This window comes from Taudactylus pleione, unplaced genomic scaffold (genome assembly GCF_031769625.1).
Source record: "Taudactylus pleione unplaced genomic scaffold, aTauple2 ptg000670l, whole genome shotgun sequence".
Taxonomy (NCBI): Eukaryota; Metazoa; Chordata; class Amphibia; order Anura; family Myobatrachidae; genus Taudactylus; species Taudactylus pleione.
This window is the reverse complement of record NW_028285072.1, coordinates 406,620-426,244: the sequence shown is the minus strand read 5'-3', so window position 1 is coordinate 426,244 and position 19,625 is coordinate 406,620. Positions and strand designations below refer to the sequence as shown.

The following is a 19,625-nucleotide window of genomic DNA, read 5'->3' as shown; positions in this document are numbered from 1 at the left end:
GCTAATTTCATGTAATTTATGCAATCCAAAACCCGAAATTCGGATTTAAAATTCGAATTCCGAACCGCTAAAAGATCAGAACCGTGACCCGGATTTACCCAGATTCATGAAATTCGAGTGGATTCTGGTTCCTGGAGAACCGAACCGCACATCTGTAGTATTTAGGGGGCCCGTCTGTCCTTTATCCATCTCACGTCAGCATCCTTGCCGAATGGTGTGATAATAACAGGTAACACTGTGCTGAATACAGAAAGGGACAGTCTGCAAACTACTATTCATGATTGTAGTGTTTTCAGTACAGTGAGCCTGATTAAGCAGCGAATGCAAATGCGATTACCTAATCAGATCGAGCGACTATTTACCATCACGCGTACGTATAAGCAAATGCATTGCGACTGTGGATGCACAGAGGAATCCATTGCAAAGTGAGTGAGAGGCTGTCAGAGTTTGTGCATGGTGATGGGGGAGGTCATAAAAATAAACGCAGGCGTGTCTGTCCGTTTGAACACCGTTTCATGGGCGTGCATAAATTATCCCATGCAAATACTACGCAGCTTTGCGTGTCAGGAGAGCTCCCAAGGATGAACGAAAGATGGCCGCTCGATGTGCGTAGATGTTACCGATATATATGCAGGTCAGCTTTGCAACCATTAGCATAGTTTCACATCTGCGATACATATGAAATTGCAGCTGCGATCGCATTAGCGTCCATCTCTGAATCAGGCCCAATGTACACCGCCCTTTCAGCGACACACCTGCGACACTTCCCTAAGATGCAGCATCTCTGCGCTTCTTTTTAGCCACCGCTTATTACCTCCCACCCAGTGTCCAGGAACGCCCCTTACTGTGCCGCGTCTTATCCGGAACTCCCTGTAACCACCCACAAAATGGTCTCTTCCTGTCAATCAACTGCGAGTGAATCCTGACAGCCAGCGCAATTCACTCTCAGAGCATACGCAATGCGGCTGTGACACCTGCGTACACCAGTGATAATCGCCCAACTGCGTGAACAAGTGTCTTTCTAAAAGCATTGGGGGGTCCTTTAAATGTTGCTTATGCCCACAAATGTCTAGTTACGCCCCTGTCTGCAGATATAAAAAAAAGCTCACACACTTTATATATGTTAGAGAAGGCCCCTTTAGGTGTCTCCCAATGTAATGTATACCCCTTATTATGATTCTACAGTATATCAGGGCCCACAGCAATGACTGCCTCCTGTTTGGCATGAGTGCCAAGTTGCCACCTCTTGCAGAACTTACTTGGCAAATTGGGCTTGGATGTACCATAAAGAGTATGAACACCAGAAACCTCCCCAATATGACCATCATTCAGACGTGTTACAACACACTTAGGGGTAAATCTACTAAAGTCGGAGTTTTTAGAAGAGGAGTTGTTGCCCATAGCAACCAATCAGATTCTAGCTGTTATCTTCTAGAAGGTGCTAGTTAATGTTAAGTAGAATCTGATTGGTTGCTATGGACAACATCTCTATTTCTAAAAACTTTTCACTTTAGTAAATTTACCCCTTACTACGGAAATGACCTTCTCTGGCTCCTTACCTGCTGGCCATAATAACAGCCTATAATTATAGGTTGGCTCAGGCTGTCTTCCTTTGTCCAGACAAGGGAGTGGCTGAGACTGAATTCCTGGAAATTGAGCTTCCCAGGCACAACCCAAAGTCAATATATACGGAGACGTGAGAGCCAGGACCCCACTGACCTCCTGCATCTCACAATGGCAGCATCCACAGGCGTCCTCCTGGTGATGGTCCTCTGCGTAGGGACAGGTAAGGGCCTCATCCATCTCCTCAGCCAGTGTATCCATCCCCTCAGCCATTGTATCTGAGTCCTTATATCTCTTGCCATATGGGCCATCTCTACAGCATCTCAGGTCAGTGGCCACAACCAACAACAATACAAACTACTGGCCTCATAGACCACAATGATGCTTATCTACTTTCCTCCTTCAGATCTGGAGGCACTATAGCATGGACCCTCCCGCAGGTTTATATTCTGGGGATGGCTCCAAATATTGGAACACTGACATCGCTGAGGTCACGCTACATAATAATACACCATAATTATACACCATTTACTAAGAAGAGCTAATGATTATTTCATGCATAGGACACCAACACATTAAGGGGGAGATTTAATAAAGCTTGGAGAGAGATAAAATGGGAGATAAATAGCACCAACCAATCAGCTCCTAACTATCAGTTTTCAAACACAGCCTGTAAAGTGAGTTAGAAGCTGATTGGTTGGTGTTATTTATCTCTCTCCAAGCTTTATTAACTCTCCCCCCTAAGCACTGTCGTACAATGGGGAGATAAGATAGATTACATGACAGCATAGGGCAATGGGCAGCATGGTGGTGCAATGGTTAGCTTGCTGCCTCACAGCACTGATGTCATGGATTGAATTCCCACAGCGGTATATGGGCCTGTTTCAGCAAGGAACGCAAAGGAGAGAACGCACGCACTCAGCCGATGTTTCCGCACTGCACATGTGTATGCATCGCAAGGCGCGTGTGCGAACTAGCAATTGCGATGGGAACTGCGTATGCAGTGGCTACGCAGTTCCCATGGCAGAGTGATTGACAGGAAGTGCCATTTGTGGGTAGTGATGGGGGGGTCGGGCGAACACAGGCGTGCAGTGCGTTGGGACAGCGTTGCAGGGGCATGTATAAATTATCCCCTGCAATACCATACACAGCCTGAGGCCTCATAGCGTGCGCTGAAGTTAGAAATTCCTGAGTGAGGTCTGACCTGCCTTACCTGTGCGTATGGGTCCGATGTTACCGATTATTTCACTATATTGCCCAAGTATACGGATGTATGTAAGGGGAAGTGGGCGTCCTTATGTTAGGATGAGATCGCATTGCGTTTGCAAACATTTGCATAACACCGTGGATATTAGCAACTGCAGTCTGTGCGTATTGGCAGAATAGCGATCTTTGCTGGATGAGGCCCTATGTGTGGAGTTTGCATGTTCTCCACATTTTTGCATGGGTTTCCTGCAGGTACAGATGGTCCTCCGTAGAAGTTTAGAGATACAACTGCACCAGTTTCATATATAATATACTCTCCAATATTAATTCACATATGTATCATCCTTATGGGAGAGGTGCTACCCACTATCAACAAACATCCAAAAATGAGCAAAAAAAAGTATAATGTAAAGGTGCACAAATCATATAAATGTTGTATATAATTAAAATATAACTTTTAATAATTATTTGGTTCAACAAGATAAAATACAATGTTAGCACAGAATATTGTAACATTGTTTCATTGTTGAACAGTGGTCTGAAATAGTTGCCAAATATAATATGAAAGATTCAGACAGAATTAAATAGGAAAATTGTGAATCTACATATATATTGGCACAATAAACCACTAAATCCCGTATTTAAAGAACACACAATATTCAACACAGATTTTATTAAAAAGTAAAAATAAATATTTCACCATTCTTTTTGAATAAATTAATTTTATATGTAATTAATACAAGTTTTTTTGAATTATATACAACATTTATATGATTTGTGCACCTTTACTTTATACTTTTTTGCTCATTTACAGATGTTCCTCCCTCAACCCTAAAAAACTCCATACTGGTAGGTTAATTGGCTGCTGACAAGGCAGCCTATAACTCTACAGGTATTGTGCAGTGACCAGACATTCTGGGATTTGTAGTTCCATATCACGTTTTTTCACCTCTCCTTTAGGATGGACTGAATACTGTAATAGGGATAATAATAAGACCCTAGACTGCACACCCTAACTGTAATATATAGCGAGGTGCTACCACACTTGAGACTTAAGGCCCCCACACACGGCACGATTTTTTACACGATATGGCCGTTTTTGATGCATCGTGTGGTTATTTGCTGCATACGATATATCTTAATTGATTTGCTATCATTTAAGATACATCTAATCGTATGGTCGTTTGATTAATCGTTACTTTTCTTTACACAAATTGCGTAAAGAGAAATCGAATGCGAGATCAGATCTTATACCAATCGCACCGTGTATGGGGGCCATTACATTGTCACACACAAAAGAAGGAAGGTGCAGATGCACACTCTGTAATTCATTCTGCAATTCAAGTCAGACTGAGGTATGTAACATAATCTGCGTCGCTGTAGTAATAGATAAGGCCCCCATACATCAGCAATCGATTGAGGCAATTCTGCAACTCGCAATCGATTTTTTATAAAAATCTGCAATGTATGAGGCTTCAGAGATCGCAGATTGCAACCAAAAAGTGATTGGAATTGGTAAATCAGATTGTCCAACATGTTGGCTGTCACAGATGGATTGGGGCTGTAGATTGCTAGTGATGGAGATGATCAGCAGATTTGCAGACCGTTACTAGTAAAATGATGGAGCCTTTCAAGATTGGAAGATCTGTGTTTGCTGAAAAAGATCTGTAATGTATGGGTGCAGATTGCTAGAGTGGGAAATCCTAAAATTGGGCAACAAATTTTCAAATTGTTCAATTGTGCTTTTCAGATTGCTGATGTATGGGGGCCTTTAGCATACTTTATTTCATACTTTATTTCATACTTTATTTCATACTTTATTTTTATTTTTTTATCTATGTAAGACTTTTAACACCCTTATTACCACCTCTCACCCATATAAGACACATAGGTTGGGTATGATATCCCAACACTTGGGATGCCAGCTGTCAATATACTGATAGCGGCATCTCAATGCTTACAATCCAGACAGGGGAACAGTAAGTAGTGTTCCCCTGTCCTATATACCCCCTAATCCCCCTTTCCTGCCCCCTCATACTAACCTTCCCCACCCCGCACCCTAACCCTCCCGGTAAGTGCCTAAACTAGTGGTTCCCAAACTGTGCACCGTGGTACCCTGGGGAGCCTCGGTACACTGGCAGGGGTCTCTCAGGTTAGTGGTCCAGCACCAAATCAAATTATTTATGGTCAATGTAATGTAAATATGTAAACAAACAGAATCTCAGACCTGTCCACAAACACATAACTGCCCCTAAGGATGACAGATAATCACAATTTCACTTTACTACATTTTTCCTGAATTTCTCAGTAACAAACGTTTGGCTTAGGGGTGCCGTGACAACAATGCTGATACTCTAAGGTGCCGGGATTCAAAAAAGTTTGGGAACCTCTGGCCTAAACCTAACCCCCCCTTAGTGCCTAAACCTAACCCTCCCCCCTTAGTGCCTAAACCTAACCGTCCCCCCTTAGTGCCTAAACCTAACCCTCCCCCCTTAGTGCCTAAACCTAACCTCCCCCTTTAGTGCCTAACCCTAGCCTCCCCCCGGTGGTGCCTAACTCTAACCCTCCCTGTCTACAGCCTAACCCTATCCTTCCCCGTCCTGCAGCCTAACCCTTACTCCCCCCGAGATGCCTAAACCTAATACTCCCGCCCCGCGGCTAACACCTACCCGGCCCCGCTATACCTAAGATCGGGATGGCTGCTGTCGGGATTCCGGCTTCGGTATCTCCAGCCATGTCATGATTCCATTGTCGGTCTTCCCACGCTGATCGGGATTCCGGCGCCGAGATCGGCATCCTGGGTGTCGGTATACTAACCGCATCCCCTCACACATAGCGGCAGCTTCTTTAATATCTGACACTCCTTCACACTTTAATTGCTATCTCTCACTAGGGTGATGTCTGGGATGGTTTGATTGTTCTGACCTGGGGGGGTCCTGTGCCCTAGACTTGTACCATAGGAAGGTTAGGGACCTGTCTAATGAGGTCGTCTGGACGTGATGGGTAGACCCATATTATTGGCCAGAATGATGCTACATACCTCAGTCTGACTTGAATTGCAGAATGTATTACAGAGTGTGCATCTGCATTTTACTTCTATTATTATATAAATAATAAGGTACAGCTTTATGTACAGCAAACACACGTACACACTGACACTGGGATGTGTGTGGGGGATGACCCTGGGGATGTACATGTTACATGCTAACAAGCTGTGTTTTGTTTTTTCCAGCCTATTCATTGACATGTTATACATGTTCCTCCCAGCTCAGCAACACTGCATGTATGACACAGACCAACTGCTCGGCCAATGAAACGTCATGTATGACCATTGTTAGTACTGCCTCAATAGGTAATATACACAATCTATGCTCGAGTCATATAACACAGATGTTCCTTTATCAATAAGAAAAGTTTCTTAAATCAGTTAAACTTATTTAAACTTCCACAAGTGCCAGAGAGCAGGCACGCTGGCACATGTAGTTCCACTGTAAAAAACAATAGTTTACATGATTATTATCCCCATTATTACCCCTGCACCCTCCGCCCAGGGGTGCAGGGAAGAGTCCCAGGCTTCAGCTTAAGCCTGGGGTGCTCAGGAGAGTGGTACCCCATTATTGGGGGGACCCCACCTCCCCTTAGATCCCCGGCTCAGCTTGACCTGCTTGTGGAGATAATGAATTGGCTGGGGAAACCCGGTGAAAGGGTCCCCTGGCTGTTGCATTACACCCTAGCCGGATTTGAGTCCGGTGTTGGTTTTAAAAATTAGGGGTACCCTATGCAATTCCCCCCCCCCTATTTTTAAAACCAGCACTGGCTCAACGGCACAGTGCTAGTTCCTAAAGTATGGGGAAACCCCACATTCTCCACCCCCCCCCCCCAGATTTTTAGAACCAGGGCTGGTTAAGGTGTCCGGGGCTGGTTATGTTTTTTGGGGAGGGGCCCTATGTCATTTTTTTTAATTAACCCTTTTTTCCCCTTTAAAACACACAAGCAGCCTTCACATATCTCACTGATATGTGCAGGCTGCTTGTTCGGGAGAGTTTGGCTGTGGTCAGACACTGAAAAACAAAACAAGATTCTTGGTAAATTTGAATGTTTCAGAAGCCTAAAATCACCCGAGTTTCAGTGAGCCTGATCGAGTTTAGAAACGGCGAAACTCGACCAGACACGATACTTACCCCCTAGTCTTCCTGCTAGGCTGTTTTGGCGGGGCCCCACATCCTGCCCAATTTTACAATGCTTAAATGCGTCCTGCGTACAATGATGCAGTATGAGAGTCATGAGGACATGAGTCCGTGCGAATCGCATCATTGGTCCCCTCCCTGTGGGGGTTTGTGTGGGAGTTGCGGGTGGTCCAAGGGTTGGCCGGCCGGTCAGGAGACTTGCCTGCTTGTGGCGGGAGCGGCCGGGAGCACCGCCTGATTTTTGGGAGGTTCCCGGCCGTTTCGGAAGAGTAGGCAAGTATGCTTTGGGGAAAGTTCTCAGTTGGGGGCGAAGCAGGAAAAGAGTCAGTAACTTTGCACCTGGGTAACACCATACATGCCTACACTCCTGATTAGGCCGGGAGCCTCCCGAAAATCGTGTGCCGCTCCCGGCCCCTCGGAAAGGCAGGCAAGACTCCTGGCAGCCGCCGACCCATCCAGACCCCCCCCCTGCGATTACAATATTCCGAGTTTACAATAAAAATTGTGGCCCCGCCCCCTGCTTCATAATGCCGAAAATCTCAGCATTGTGTAGCAGGGGCAAAATGACGTGATTCAGTGTCCCCACCCCCGCCCCGCCCTGTTGCTGAGTAGTATACCCGGCCATCCCCCCTTCTTAAGGCCCACCCCCCCCTGCTTGTCCGACCTGGCTGTCCCCTCCCACATGCGCATTGTGGCCTAGACATATGCACAGTCGGACAATAATCAATCAACTGCATAAATAATAAATATCTGCAATTCGTATACGAGGTCTGTCTAAAAAGTTTAGTGAATGGTCTGATATATCTGTATGCAACGCTTGCAATAAGGTCATTCATACGCGCTGACATGCATGGACATGCCCCCAGGTTTGCCCGAGGCCGCCACCGCACTGCCATTGCGTTCATTTCAACAGAGTGTCCTGAGCAGAGGCGTCACTAGGGTTGGTGTCACCCGGTACTGTAATGCACGGTGACACCCCCCCACACAACAAAAAAATCGGGACCATGGAGCGCAGCTCCGCGAACTCTTCCCCCTTACCAGTCCAGCAGTCACACTGTGCTCCTCACGGAATGCCAGGCGCACCCGGCAGGCGTGTCGATGCCACGTCCGATATTCTGGGTAGCAATGCTTGAAGTGGTCCTAGAGATGTGGTGGAACGACCCCCCCCTCCCCCGGTGATTTATCAATAAAAGGACAGCGTGCGCATAAGGCGTGTAGCGCAAAAAAGGGGCGTGATCTTGAAAGAAAGGGACATGGCCATACAATACTATCCCTAATTCAAATTACGCCACACAGTAGCACAATCTTATCCACATTACACCGCTCATAGTGCTAGAGATTCACATTACACCATAAATAGTGTCCCTTATTTATGTTCTGACACACAGTAGTGCCCATTTCACACAATGACCACGTTATTGACACTTATACACAATGCCCACAGTAGTAGTGCCCCTTATTCAATGCCCCCAGTAATAGTGTCCATTATGCAGTTTCCCCTTTAGTAATACCCCTTTATGCAATGCCCCCTGTAGTTGTGCCCAATATGCAGTGCTTCCTGTATTAGAACCCATTATGCAATGCCTCCTATATTAAAGCCCATTATGCAATGCTTCCTGTATTAGAGCCCCTGATGCTGTGCCCCCAGTAGCTCCCCTTATGCAGTGCCCCCTATAGTGCCCTTATACAGTACCCCAGTAGTGCCCTTATACAGTACCCCCAGTAGCACCCCTTATACAGTGCCCCCTATAGTGCCCTTATACAGTACCCCAGTAGTGCCCTTACACAGTACCCCCAGTAGCACCCCTTATACAGTGCCCCCTATAGTGCCCTTATACAGTACCCCAGTAGCACCCCTTATACAGTGCCCCCTATAGTGCCCTTATACAGTGCCCCTTATAGTGCCCTTATACAGTACCCCAGTAGTGCCCTTATACAGTACCCCGCAGGAGCTCCCCTTATGCAGTGCCCCCAGACAGTAGTGCAACATATGCTGTGCCTTCTATAATGCCCTTATACTGCGCCCCCTATACAGTACCCCCAGTAGTGCCCCCAGAACACCCCCAGTAATGCCCCTTATGCTGTGCCCCCTCCCCTGTGCAATACTACTTACCTATCTTCAGGATGTCCACTCCAGGCTGGCTTCCACCAGGAGGGTTCCGAGCGCGCACCTCCTTCTTCCTCATGCCGCGCGAGTGATGACGTCACCACGGCCGGCGTCCAGAGCCACACACAGGCACATAGAAATGCTCTGTGCCTGTGTGTGGCTCTGGACGCCGGCCGCGGAGAGAGAACTAAGTCACTCCCGGCGGCGGCGGCGGAGTGCAGGACCTCGGTGGAGAGGAAGGGAGTGTGCTGGCAGCAGGTGCGGCCCGCGGGTCTGTATGCTGCTGTTTTTGGTGTCACCCCCTTGAAGGGTGACACCCGATGCGGGCCGCACCCCCCGCACCCCCCTTCTGACGCCACTGGTCCCGAGTAGTGTGCGTTTTGTACCCCTATTGCTTTCTTTATCTTTTTATTTTAATATAAATGTAATGAAAAAAATAACCAAACAAACAAAAATGTTAAAAGCTTATGTCCTTTAACGAGATTTACGTTAGATTTTGCTAAAACTTTTAGAAAATAAAATGAATGTCACTTATTGATAAATGAGGCCCTCAGTTACTGTAATATTAACTAGTTTCTTCAAAAGTATTACTGTAGTTTAAACTTGGTCTAATATCAGTGAATGGACATTTCTGATTTTTAATTTTACTTTCAGTGGATTTCTGTTGTTACCCTTGGCCTACGCCCTACCTGAGAAACGCCTGTAACTGCCTGAGAAATTAATTGTTATATGTCTCCTCGCTGCCCTGTGTGCAGGTGACTGGGGACTGTCCCATACTCTATAGAAAGTGCCCATATTGTGCCATAGGACTATACTGATCCACACTAGATACATAGGAGGAGATGTACATAGGAGGAGATGTACTAAGCCTTGGAGGGAGATAAGGCAAAAGGTAAAGTACCAACCGATCAGCTCCTGTCATTTTATTTTACATGCTGTTTGTGTTTGACAAGTGACAGTTAGGAGCTGATTGGTTGGCACTTTATCCCCAGCCACTTTATCTCTCTTCGAGGCTTAGTACATAGACCCCATAGTGTCCATGCTCATAGGAAGTACTGATATTGTCTCACTCTTTTCTGTCTTGTACACTCTAGGTAGTCTTCTGTCTTCTTCCGCCGTCGCTAAGATGTGTTCATCGAACTGCACATCATCTGCATATAATTTCTTGATGGTCGCAACTAAAGTGTCCTGCTGTAGCACCAACCTGTGTAACATCAATGGGGCCAATAGTGTCAAGTCCACCTACACCCTCCTCGCTGTGGCCCTGGGATTCGTCGGGACTCTCCTGAGAAGTTCCTCTTTATAATGTATGACTGTAAATAAGTCCTGATATGCAGACTATAATAAAAATGGTTTCAAATCTTTCCATTATTGTGACTTGCTTCTAATGGGAGGGCATAGGCAAACACAGGGGTGGTTTCCAGTTGTCCGGAGACCTTCCTCACGGTCTGGCCAGCCATTTAAATAATAACCACAATTGCAGTAGTACAGGATATATTGCAGTAGTATATAATACAATTTTACTAGAGCTATGGCCAGAACATGCAGTATAATTGACAGGACAGAGCCGCTGCACATCCCCAGTGGCAGCAGCTTCTCCTAGCAAGTCTGCTGTGTAAGTGAATCTATGCTCCAGGCCAAAGAGACCAGAGAGCAGCTGTCAGCAAAAAGAGACAGGTGTCTTACCATAAGGTGAGAGAATGTGTACTTATAATAAAGCTCAATCTGTCACCTACTGGCATGGCCAGCAACAGATATCTGTCTTCAGCATCGCCATGTGTATCTCCAGCCTCACCCACCTGTATGTCTCTTCACCACCAGCCTCACCCCTCTCTCTGCAGTGCAACAGCCAGTGGTGTGACTATGAATTTTGCTCCACCCTGCCAAAAATGTTTCTGAGCCCCTCCCCCCATGGCATTTTGGTAAAATAATTAAAGGGCCATTTATACGCAATTTGGTTCCAGTGCAAAAGTTTAAAATGTGCCCCCACACCCTCTTGACAGTTTACAGTATTTTCACATTATGCCACACACCGTAATGCCCCTTACACCTTATGCCACACACTGTAATGCCCCTTACACCTTATGCCACACACCGTAATGCCCCTTACACCTTATGCCACACACTGTAATGCCCCATACACCTTATGCCACACACTGTAATGCCCATTACACCTTATGCCACACACTGTAATGCCAATTACCAAAGAGCCCCTTACATATATGCCCCACATTAAGGCTTCTACTTACTTTTAAATTACCAGCTCATCAGGGGTCTCATGCTCGTTGTCAGGGGTCTCTTGCTCATTACAAGGGGTTTCATGCTAGATGCTCGGGGTCTCTGGGTTTCATGCTTGTTGTCAGGTGTTCCATACCTGTTGCCAGGGGCTTCATGCTCATTTCCAGGGGTTTCATGTTCGTTGCCAGGGGTTTTATGCTTGTTGTCAGGTGTTCCATACCCGTTGCCAGGGGCTTCATGCTCATTTCCATGGTTTTTTTCCACTTTTTGCCAGGGGTATAATATATATATATTTGGGATGTATGTAAATGGGGGCGTCGGGGCTACTTTGAATTCACAGAGCATCACTGCTAGTCACAGAGCATCGCTCCTAGTCACAGTGCATCACTCCTAGTCACAGAGCATCGCTCCTAGTCACAGAGCATCACTCCTAGTCACAGGGCATCGCTCCTAGACACAGAGCAACCCTGCTAGTCACAGGGCATCCCTTCTAGTCAAAGGGCATCCCTGCTAGTCACAGGACATCCCTGCTAGTCATAGAGCACCACTACTAGTCACAGAGCACCACTCCTAGTCACAGGGCATCCCTGCTAGTCAAAGAGCATCCCTGCTAGTCAAAGAGCATCCCTGCTAGTCACAGGGCACCATTCCTAGTCACAGGGCACCGCTCCAAGTAACAGAGCATCCCTTCTAGTCACAGAGCATCCTGCTAGTCACAGGACACCACTCCTAGTCACAGAGCATCGCTCCTAGTCACAGGGCACCACTCCTAGTCACAGAGCATCCCGGCTAGTCACAGGGCATCCCTGCTAGTCACAGGGCACCGCTCCTAGTCACAGAGCATCGCTCCTAGTCACAGGGCACCACTCCTAGTCACTGAGCATCCCTGCCAGTCACAGAGCATCCCTGCTAGTCACAGGGCACCGCTCCTAGTCACAGAGCATCGCTCCTAGTCACAGAGCACCTCTCCTAGTCACAAGGCACCACTCCTAGTCACAGAACATCCCTGCTCGTCACAGGGCACAGCTCCTAGTCACAGGGCACCGCTCCTAGTCACAGAGCATCCCTGCTAGTCATAGAGCACCGCTCCTAGTCACAGGGCACTGCTCCTAGTCACAGAGCACCACTCCTAGTCACAGAGCATCCCTGCTAGTTACAGAGCACCGCTCCTTGTCACAGAGCATCTCTGCTAGTTACAGAGCATCCATGCTAGTCACAAAGCACCGCTCCTAGTCACAGAGCATCCCTGCTAGTCACAGAGCATTGCTCCTAGGCACAGAGCACCGCTCCTAGTCACAGAGCATCCCTGCTAGTTACAGAGCACCGCTCCTAGTCACAGGGCACCGCACCTAGTCACAGAGCATCCCTACTAGTCACAGGGCACCACTCCTAGTCACAGGGCACGACTCCAAGTCACAGAGCACCGCTCCTAGTCACAGAGCATCCCTACTAGTCACAGGGCACCACTCCAAGTCACAGGGCACGACTCCAAGTCACAGAGCACCGCTCCTAGTCACAGAGCATCCCTGCTAGTTACAGAGCACCGCTCCTAGTCACAGAGCATCCCTGCTAGTCACAGGGCACCACTCCTAGTCACAGAGCACCGCTCCTAGTCACAGAGCATCCCTGCTAGTCACAGGGCACCACTCCTAGTCACAGGGCACCACTCCTAGTCACAGAGCATCCGTACTAGTCACAGGGCATCCCTGCTAGTCACAAGGCACTGCTCCTAGTCACAGAGCATCGCTCCTAGTCACAGAGCACCGCTCCTAGTCACAAGGCACCGCTCCTAGTCACAGAGCATCCCTGCTCGTCACAGGGCACCGCTCCTAGTCACAGGGCACCGCTCCTAGTCACAGAGCATCCCTGCTAGTCATAGAGCACCGCTCCTAGTCAAAGGGCACCGCTCCTAGTCACAAGGCACCGCTCCTAGTCACAGAGCATCCCTGCTAGTTACAGAGCACCGCTCCTTGTCACAGAGCATCCCTGCTAGTTACAGAGCATCCCTGCTAGTCACAGATCACCACTCCAAGTCAAAGAGCATCCCTGCTAGTCACAGAGCACCGCTCCTAGTCACAGAGCATCTCTGCTAGTTACAGAGCACCGCTCCTAGTCACAGAGCATCCCTGCTAGTCACAGGGCACCACTCCTAGTCACAGAGCACCGCTCCTAGTCACAGAGCACCGCTCCTAGTCACAGAGCAACCCTGCTAGTCACAGAGCATCCCTTCTAGTCACAGGGCACCGCTCCTAGTCACAGAGCATCCCTACTAGTCACAGGGCACCACTCCTCATCACAGAGCACCACTCCTAGTCACAGGGCACCGCTCCTAGTCACAGGGCATCCCTGCTCGTCACAGAGCACCGCTCCTAGTCACAGGGCACCACTCCTAGTCACAGAGCATCCCTGCTAGTCAAAGGGCACCACTCCTAGTCACAGAGCATCCCTTCTAGTCACAGAGCATCCCTGCTAGTCACAGGGCACTGCTCCTAGTCACAGAGCACCGCTCCTAGTCACAGAATATCCCTGCTAGTCACAGAGCATCCCTGCTAGTCACAGGGCACCGCTCCTAGTCACAGAGCATCCCTACTAGTCACAGGGCACCACTCCTAGTCACAGAGCACCACTCCTAGTTACAGGGCACCGCTCCTAGTCACAGGGCATCCCTGCTAGTCACAGAGCACCGCTCCTAGTCACAGGGCACCACTCCTAGTCACAGAGCATCCCTGCTAGTCACAGGGCACTGCTCCTAGTCACTGGGCATCCCTGCTAGTCACAGAGCACTGCTCCTAGTCAAAGGGCACCACTCCTAGTCACAGGGCATCCCTGCTAGTCACAGAGCACAGCTCCTAGTCACAGGGCACCACTCCTAGTCACAGAGCATCCCTGCTAGTCACAGGGTACCACTCCTAGTCACAGAGCATCCCTGCTAGTCACAGAACATCCCTGCTAGTCACAGGGCAAAACTCCTAGTCACAGAGCACCGGTCCTAGTCACAGAGCACCGCTCCTAGTCACAGAGCATCCCTGCTAGTCACAGAGCATCCCTACTAGTCACAGGGCACCGCTCCTAGTCACAGAGCATCCCTACTAGTCACAGGACACCACTCCTAGTCATAGAGCACCACTCCTAGTCACAGGGCACCGCTACTAGTCACAGTGCATCCCTGCTAGTCACAGAGCACCGCTCCAAGTCACAGGGCACCGCTCCTAGACACAGAGCATCCCTTCTATTCACAGAGCATCCCTACTAGTCACAGGGCACCACTCCTAGTCACAGAGCATCCCTGCTATTCACAGGGCACCACTCCTAGTCACAGAGCATCCCTTCTAGTCACAGAGCATCCCTACTAGTCACAGGGCACCGCTCCTAGTTACAGAGCATCCCTGCTAGTCATAGAGCACCGCTCCTAGTCACAGGGCACCGCTCCTAGTCACAGGGCACCGCTCCTAGTCACAGAGCATCCCTGCTAGTTACAGAGCACCGCTCCTTGTCACAGAGCATCCCTGCTAGTTACAGAGCATCCCTGCTAGTCACAGAGCACCACTCCTAGTCAAAGAGCATCCCTGCTAGTCACAGAGCACCGCTCCTAGTCACAGAGCATCCCTGCTAGTTACAGAGCACCGCTCCTAGTCACAGAGCATCCCTGCTAGTCACAGGGCACCACTCCTAGTCACAGAGCACCACTCCTAGTCACTGAGCACCGCTCCTAGTCACAGAGCAACCCTGCTAGTCACAGAGCATCCCTACTAGCCACAGGGCACCGCTCCTAGTCACAGAGCATCCCTACTAGTCACAGGGCACCACTCCTCGTCACAGAGCACCGCTCCTAGTCACAGGGCACCACTCCTAGTCACAGAGCATCCCTGCTAGTCACAGGGCACTGCTCCTAGTCACTGGGCATCCCTGCTAGTCACAGAGCATCCCTGCTAGTCACAGAGCATCCCTACTAGTCACAGGGCACCGCTCCTAGTCACAGAGCATCCCTACTAGTCACAGGGCACCACTCCTAGTCACAGAGCACCACTCCTAGTTACAGGGCACCGCTCCTAGTCACAGGGCATTCCTGCTAATCACAGAGCACCGCTCCTAGTCACAGGGCACCACTCCTAGTCACAGAGCATCCCTGCTAGTCACAGGGCACTGCTCCTAGTCACTGGGCATCCCTGCTAGTCACAGAGCATCGCTGCTAGTCACAGGACACCACTCCTAGGCACAGAGCATCCCTGCTAGTCACTGGGTACCACTCCTAGTCACAGAGCATCCCTGCTAGCCACAGAGCATCCCTGCTAGTCACAGGGCACCACTCCTAGTCACAGAGCACCGCTCCTAGTCACAGAGCACCGCTCCTAGTCACAGAGCATCCCTGCTAGTCACAGAGCATCCCTACAAGTCACAGGGCACCGCTCCTAGTCACAGAGCATCCCTACTAGTCACAGGGCACCACTCCTAGTCATAGAGCACCACTCCTAGTCACAGGGCACCGCTACTAGTCACAGGGCATCCCTGCTAGTCACAGAGCACCGCTCCTAGTCACAGGGCACCTCTCCTAGTCACAGAGCACCCCTTCTAGTCACAGAGCATCCCTACTAGTCACAGGGCACCACTCCTAGTCACAGAGCATCCCTGCTATTCACAGGGCACCACTCCTAGTCACAGAGCATCCCTTCTAGTCACAGAGCATACCTTCTAGTCACAGGGCACCGCTCCTAGTCACAGAGCATCCCTTCTAGTCACAGAGCATCCCTACTAGTCACAGGGCACCACTCCTAGTCACAGAGCACCACTCCTAGTCACATTGCACCACTCCTAGTCACAGGGCACCACTCCTAGTCACAGAGCACCGCTCCTAGTCACAGAGCATCCCTACTAGTCACAGGGCACCACTCCTAGTCATAGAGCACCACTCCTAGTCACAGGGCACCGCTACTAGTCACAGGGCATCCCTGCTAGTCACAGAGCACCGCTCCTAGTCACAGGGCACCTCTCCTAGTCACAGAGCACCCTTTCTAGTCACAGAGCATCCCTACTAGTCACAGGGCACCACTCCTAGTCACAGAGCATCCCTGCTATTCACAGGGCACCACTCCTAGTCACAGAGCATCCCTTCTAGTCACAGAGCATACCTTCTAGTCACAGGGCACCGCTCCTAGTTACAGAGCATCCCTTCTAGTCACGGAGCATCCCTACTAGTCACAGGGCACCACTCCTAGTCACAGAGCACCACTCCTAGTCACATTGCACCACTCCTAGTCACAGGGCACCACTCCTAGTCACAGAGCACCGCTCCTTGTCACAGAGCATCCCTGCTAGTCACAGGGCACCACTCCTAGTCACAGAGCACCACTCCTAGTCACAGAGCACCGCTCCTAGTCACAGAGCATCCCTACTAGTCACAGGGCACGACTCCTAGTCAAAGAGCATCCCTTCTAGTGACAGAGCATCCCTACTAGTCACAGGGCACCGCTCCTAGTCACAGAGCATCCCTTCAAGTCACAGGGCACTGCTCCTAGTCACAGAGCATCCCTTCTAGTCACAGAGCATCCCTACTAGTCAAAGGGCACCGCTCCTAGTCACAGGGCACCGCTCTTAGTCACAGGGCACCGCTCCTGGTCACAGGGCACCGCTCCAAGTCACAGAGCATCCCTGCTAGTCACAGGGCACCACTCCTAGTCACAGAGCACCACTCCTAGTCACTGGGCACCACTCCTAGTCACAGAGCACCGCTCCTAGTCACAGAGCACCGCTCTGAGTCACAGAGCATCCCTACTAGTCACAGGGCACCGCTCCAAGTCACAGAGCATCCCTTCTAGTCACAGAGCATCCCTACTAGTCACGGGGCACCGCTCTTTGTCACAGAGCATCCCTTCTAGTCACAGAGCATCCCTACTAGTCACAGGGCACCGCTCCTAGTCACAGAGCACCGCTCCTAGTCACAGGGCACCACTCCTAGGGCTCTATTTATTAACATTATTTTTATTAAAATAAAGTGAAAAAGGGTGTTTTCACACCCTTTTCACATTATTTTAGTTTCACCTGTAGTTACTATAGGGCAATTGGAGTAGAATTAGTAAAATTCTACTCCAACCCCCAGTATCACTTATTTTTAGTAAAGCAGATCGCATTTCCCATAATTGTAATGGGAAATATGATCTGTGTGCAAGTTACTAAAAATAAATTGTAAAAAAATACCGGGGGAAGCCCTGTGATAATAACGCCACCTGGAGGTGGCGTTATCCAGGGTCTCCCCCGGTTACCGGGCTCCCACTCTGCTCTAACGGGGAGAGCAGAGGCGGGAGCCGGTACCAGTAATCAGCTAAGTGGCCTAAGTAGACCGCAAGCTGTTTACTGTAAAAAAAAGAAAAAAAAATTAAACATTTTTTTTTTCCTTACCTGATTCCAGGGACCGGTGATCGGGCCTCCGGTGATGGCTCCTCTCCGGTCAGCTGGTCTCCCACAGTGCACTGGGGCCCGGTCATCAGGTGATCGGGCACCAGTGCAGTATGGGAGAGCACCTGATCGGGAAGCCCGGAGAAGATCACCGGAGGCCAGGAGGATGCAGGTAAGTGTAATGAAGGGAGCCCCTTCGCGGGGGGGGAGGGGGGGTCGCGGGGGTCCGCGATCGTGGGGGGCGGGGCTTAGCACCGGGGGCGGGGCTTAGCGTTGGTGGGGGGTAGTAGCGGTGGTCGGTCGGCGCATGCGCGGGCTCTTAGTCGCTGTATTTTTTCCGAAAATACCGCGACTAGAGTGCGGATGGGATCCGCAGGGACAGAGCTTTATCGAAAGCTCTGTCCCTGCAAGGGATTTATAGTAAATCCCTGTGATATTGCCTGAATTCGCAATGCGAATTCACTCGGTAATATCACACTACAATCCGCATTCAATATGCGGATTGTAGTAAATAGAGCCCCTAGTCACAGAGCATCCCTGCTAGTCACAGAGCATCCCTTCTTGTCACAGAGCATCCCTACTAGTCACAGCATACATGCCTACCCTCCCGGTTTTCGCGGGAGGCTCCCGATTTTTCAGGTAACCCCCCGCACCCCCAGAAGGGTAGGCATTTCTCACGCTTTCTGCCCACTTCCTAGTGAAGTGGGCAGAATGTGGAGAACTTCCGCAGCACTCGCGGGTCTCTGTGTAGGGGGCGGGGCTTAATTACGCGATTCTGCGGGAATCGCGTCATTTAGCACCGCCCCTTATGCAAATCTACGCCAATCGCGGCAATTCGCCTTGAAGGGGGTGGGGCCTAATGATGCAAGATGTCAGGCCCCGCCCCCATCACGACCCGATCTTTCTCCTCTCTCCAAGTCTCCCGCAAAAGAGTACTACAATGTAGGCAAGTATGAGTCACAGAGCACCACTCCTAGTCACAGAGCATCCTTGCTAATCACAGGGCACCGCTCCTAGTCACAGGGCACCGCTCCTAGTCACAGAGCATCCGTGCTAGTCACAGGGCACCACTCCTAGTCATAGAGCACCACTCCTAGTCACAGGGCATCCCTGCTAGTCACAGAGCACCACTCCTAGTCACAGAGCACCGCTCCAAGTCACAGAGGCACCGCTCCTAGTCACAGAGCATCCCTGCTAGTCATAGAGCACCGCTCCTAGTCACAGAGCACCGCTCCTAGTCACAGGGCATCCCAGCTAGACATAGAGCACCGCTCCTAGTCACAGAGCAGCGCTCCTAGTCACAGGGCATCCCAGCTAGTTACAGAGCACCGATCCTAGTCACAGGGCAACGCTCCTTATCACAGAGCATCCCTTCTAGTTACAGGGCACCACTCCTAATCACAGAGCACCGCTCCTAGTCACAAGGCACCACTCCTAGTCACAGAGCATCCCTGCTAGTTACAGAGCATCGCTCCTAGTCACAGAACACTGCTCCTAGTTACAGGGCATCCCTGCTAGTTACAGAGCACCGCTCCTAGTCACAGGGAACTGCTCCTAGTCACAGAGCATCCCTGCTAGTCACAGGGCACCACTCCTAGTCACAGAGCACCGCTCCTAGTCACAGAGCATCCCAGCTCGTTACAGAGCACCGCTCCTAGTCACAGGGCAACCCTGTTAGTCACAGAGCATCCCTGCTCGTCACAGGGCACCACTCCTAGTCACAGGGCACCACTCCTAGTCACAGAGCATCCCTGCTAGTCACAGAGCACCACTCCTAGTCACAGAGCATCCTTCCTAATCACAGGGCACCGCTCCTAGTCACAGGGCACTGCTCCTAGTCACAGAGCATCCCTGCTAGTCATAGAGCACCGCTCCTACTCACAGAGCACCGCTCCTAGTCACAGGGCATCCCTGCTAGTCACAGAGCACCACTA

The 19,625-nt window shown here is 50.0% G+C and overlaps 1 protein-coding gene across 1 annotated transcript; it reads left to right on the top strand.

Annotated features, from left to right (window-relative positions):
- The first annotated feature begins 1,703 nt into the window (after nt 1-1,703).
- Nucleotides 1,704-10,427, top strand: LOC148478246 (lymphocyte antigen 6E-like). The gene is made up of 3 exons (XM_088455737.1): nt 1,704-1,786; nt 6,002-6,121; nt 10,158-10,427. Exons 1-3 carry the CDS (start codon nt 1,735-1,737, stop codon nt 10,367-10,369), a joined length of 384 nt encoding a protein of 127 aa, XP_088311863.1. The 5' UTR covers nt 1,704-1,734; the 3' UTR covers nt 10,370-10,427.
- The last annotated feature ends 9,198 nt before the right edge of the window (nt 10,428-19,625 follow it).

Coding starts and splice junctions, on each gene's coding strand:
- LOC148478246 (XM_088455737.1), top strand. CDS start 1,735: ATGGCAGCATCCACAGGCGTCCTCCTGGTGATGGTCCTCTGCGTAGGG. Junction 1,787..6,001: donor GGTCCTCTGCGTAGGGACAG/GTAAGGGCCTCA, acceptor TGTTTTTTCCAG/CCTATTCATTGACATGTTAT. Junction 6,122..10,157: donor TGTTAGTACTGCCTCAATAG/GTAATATACACA, acceptor TGTACACTCTAG/GTAGTCTTCTGTCTTCTTCC.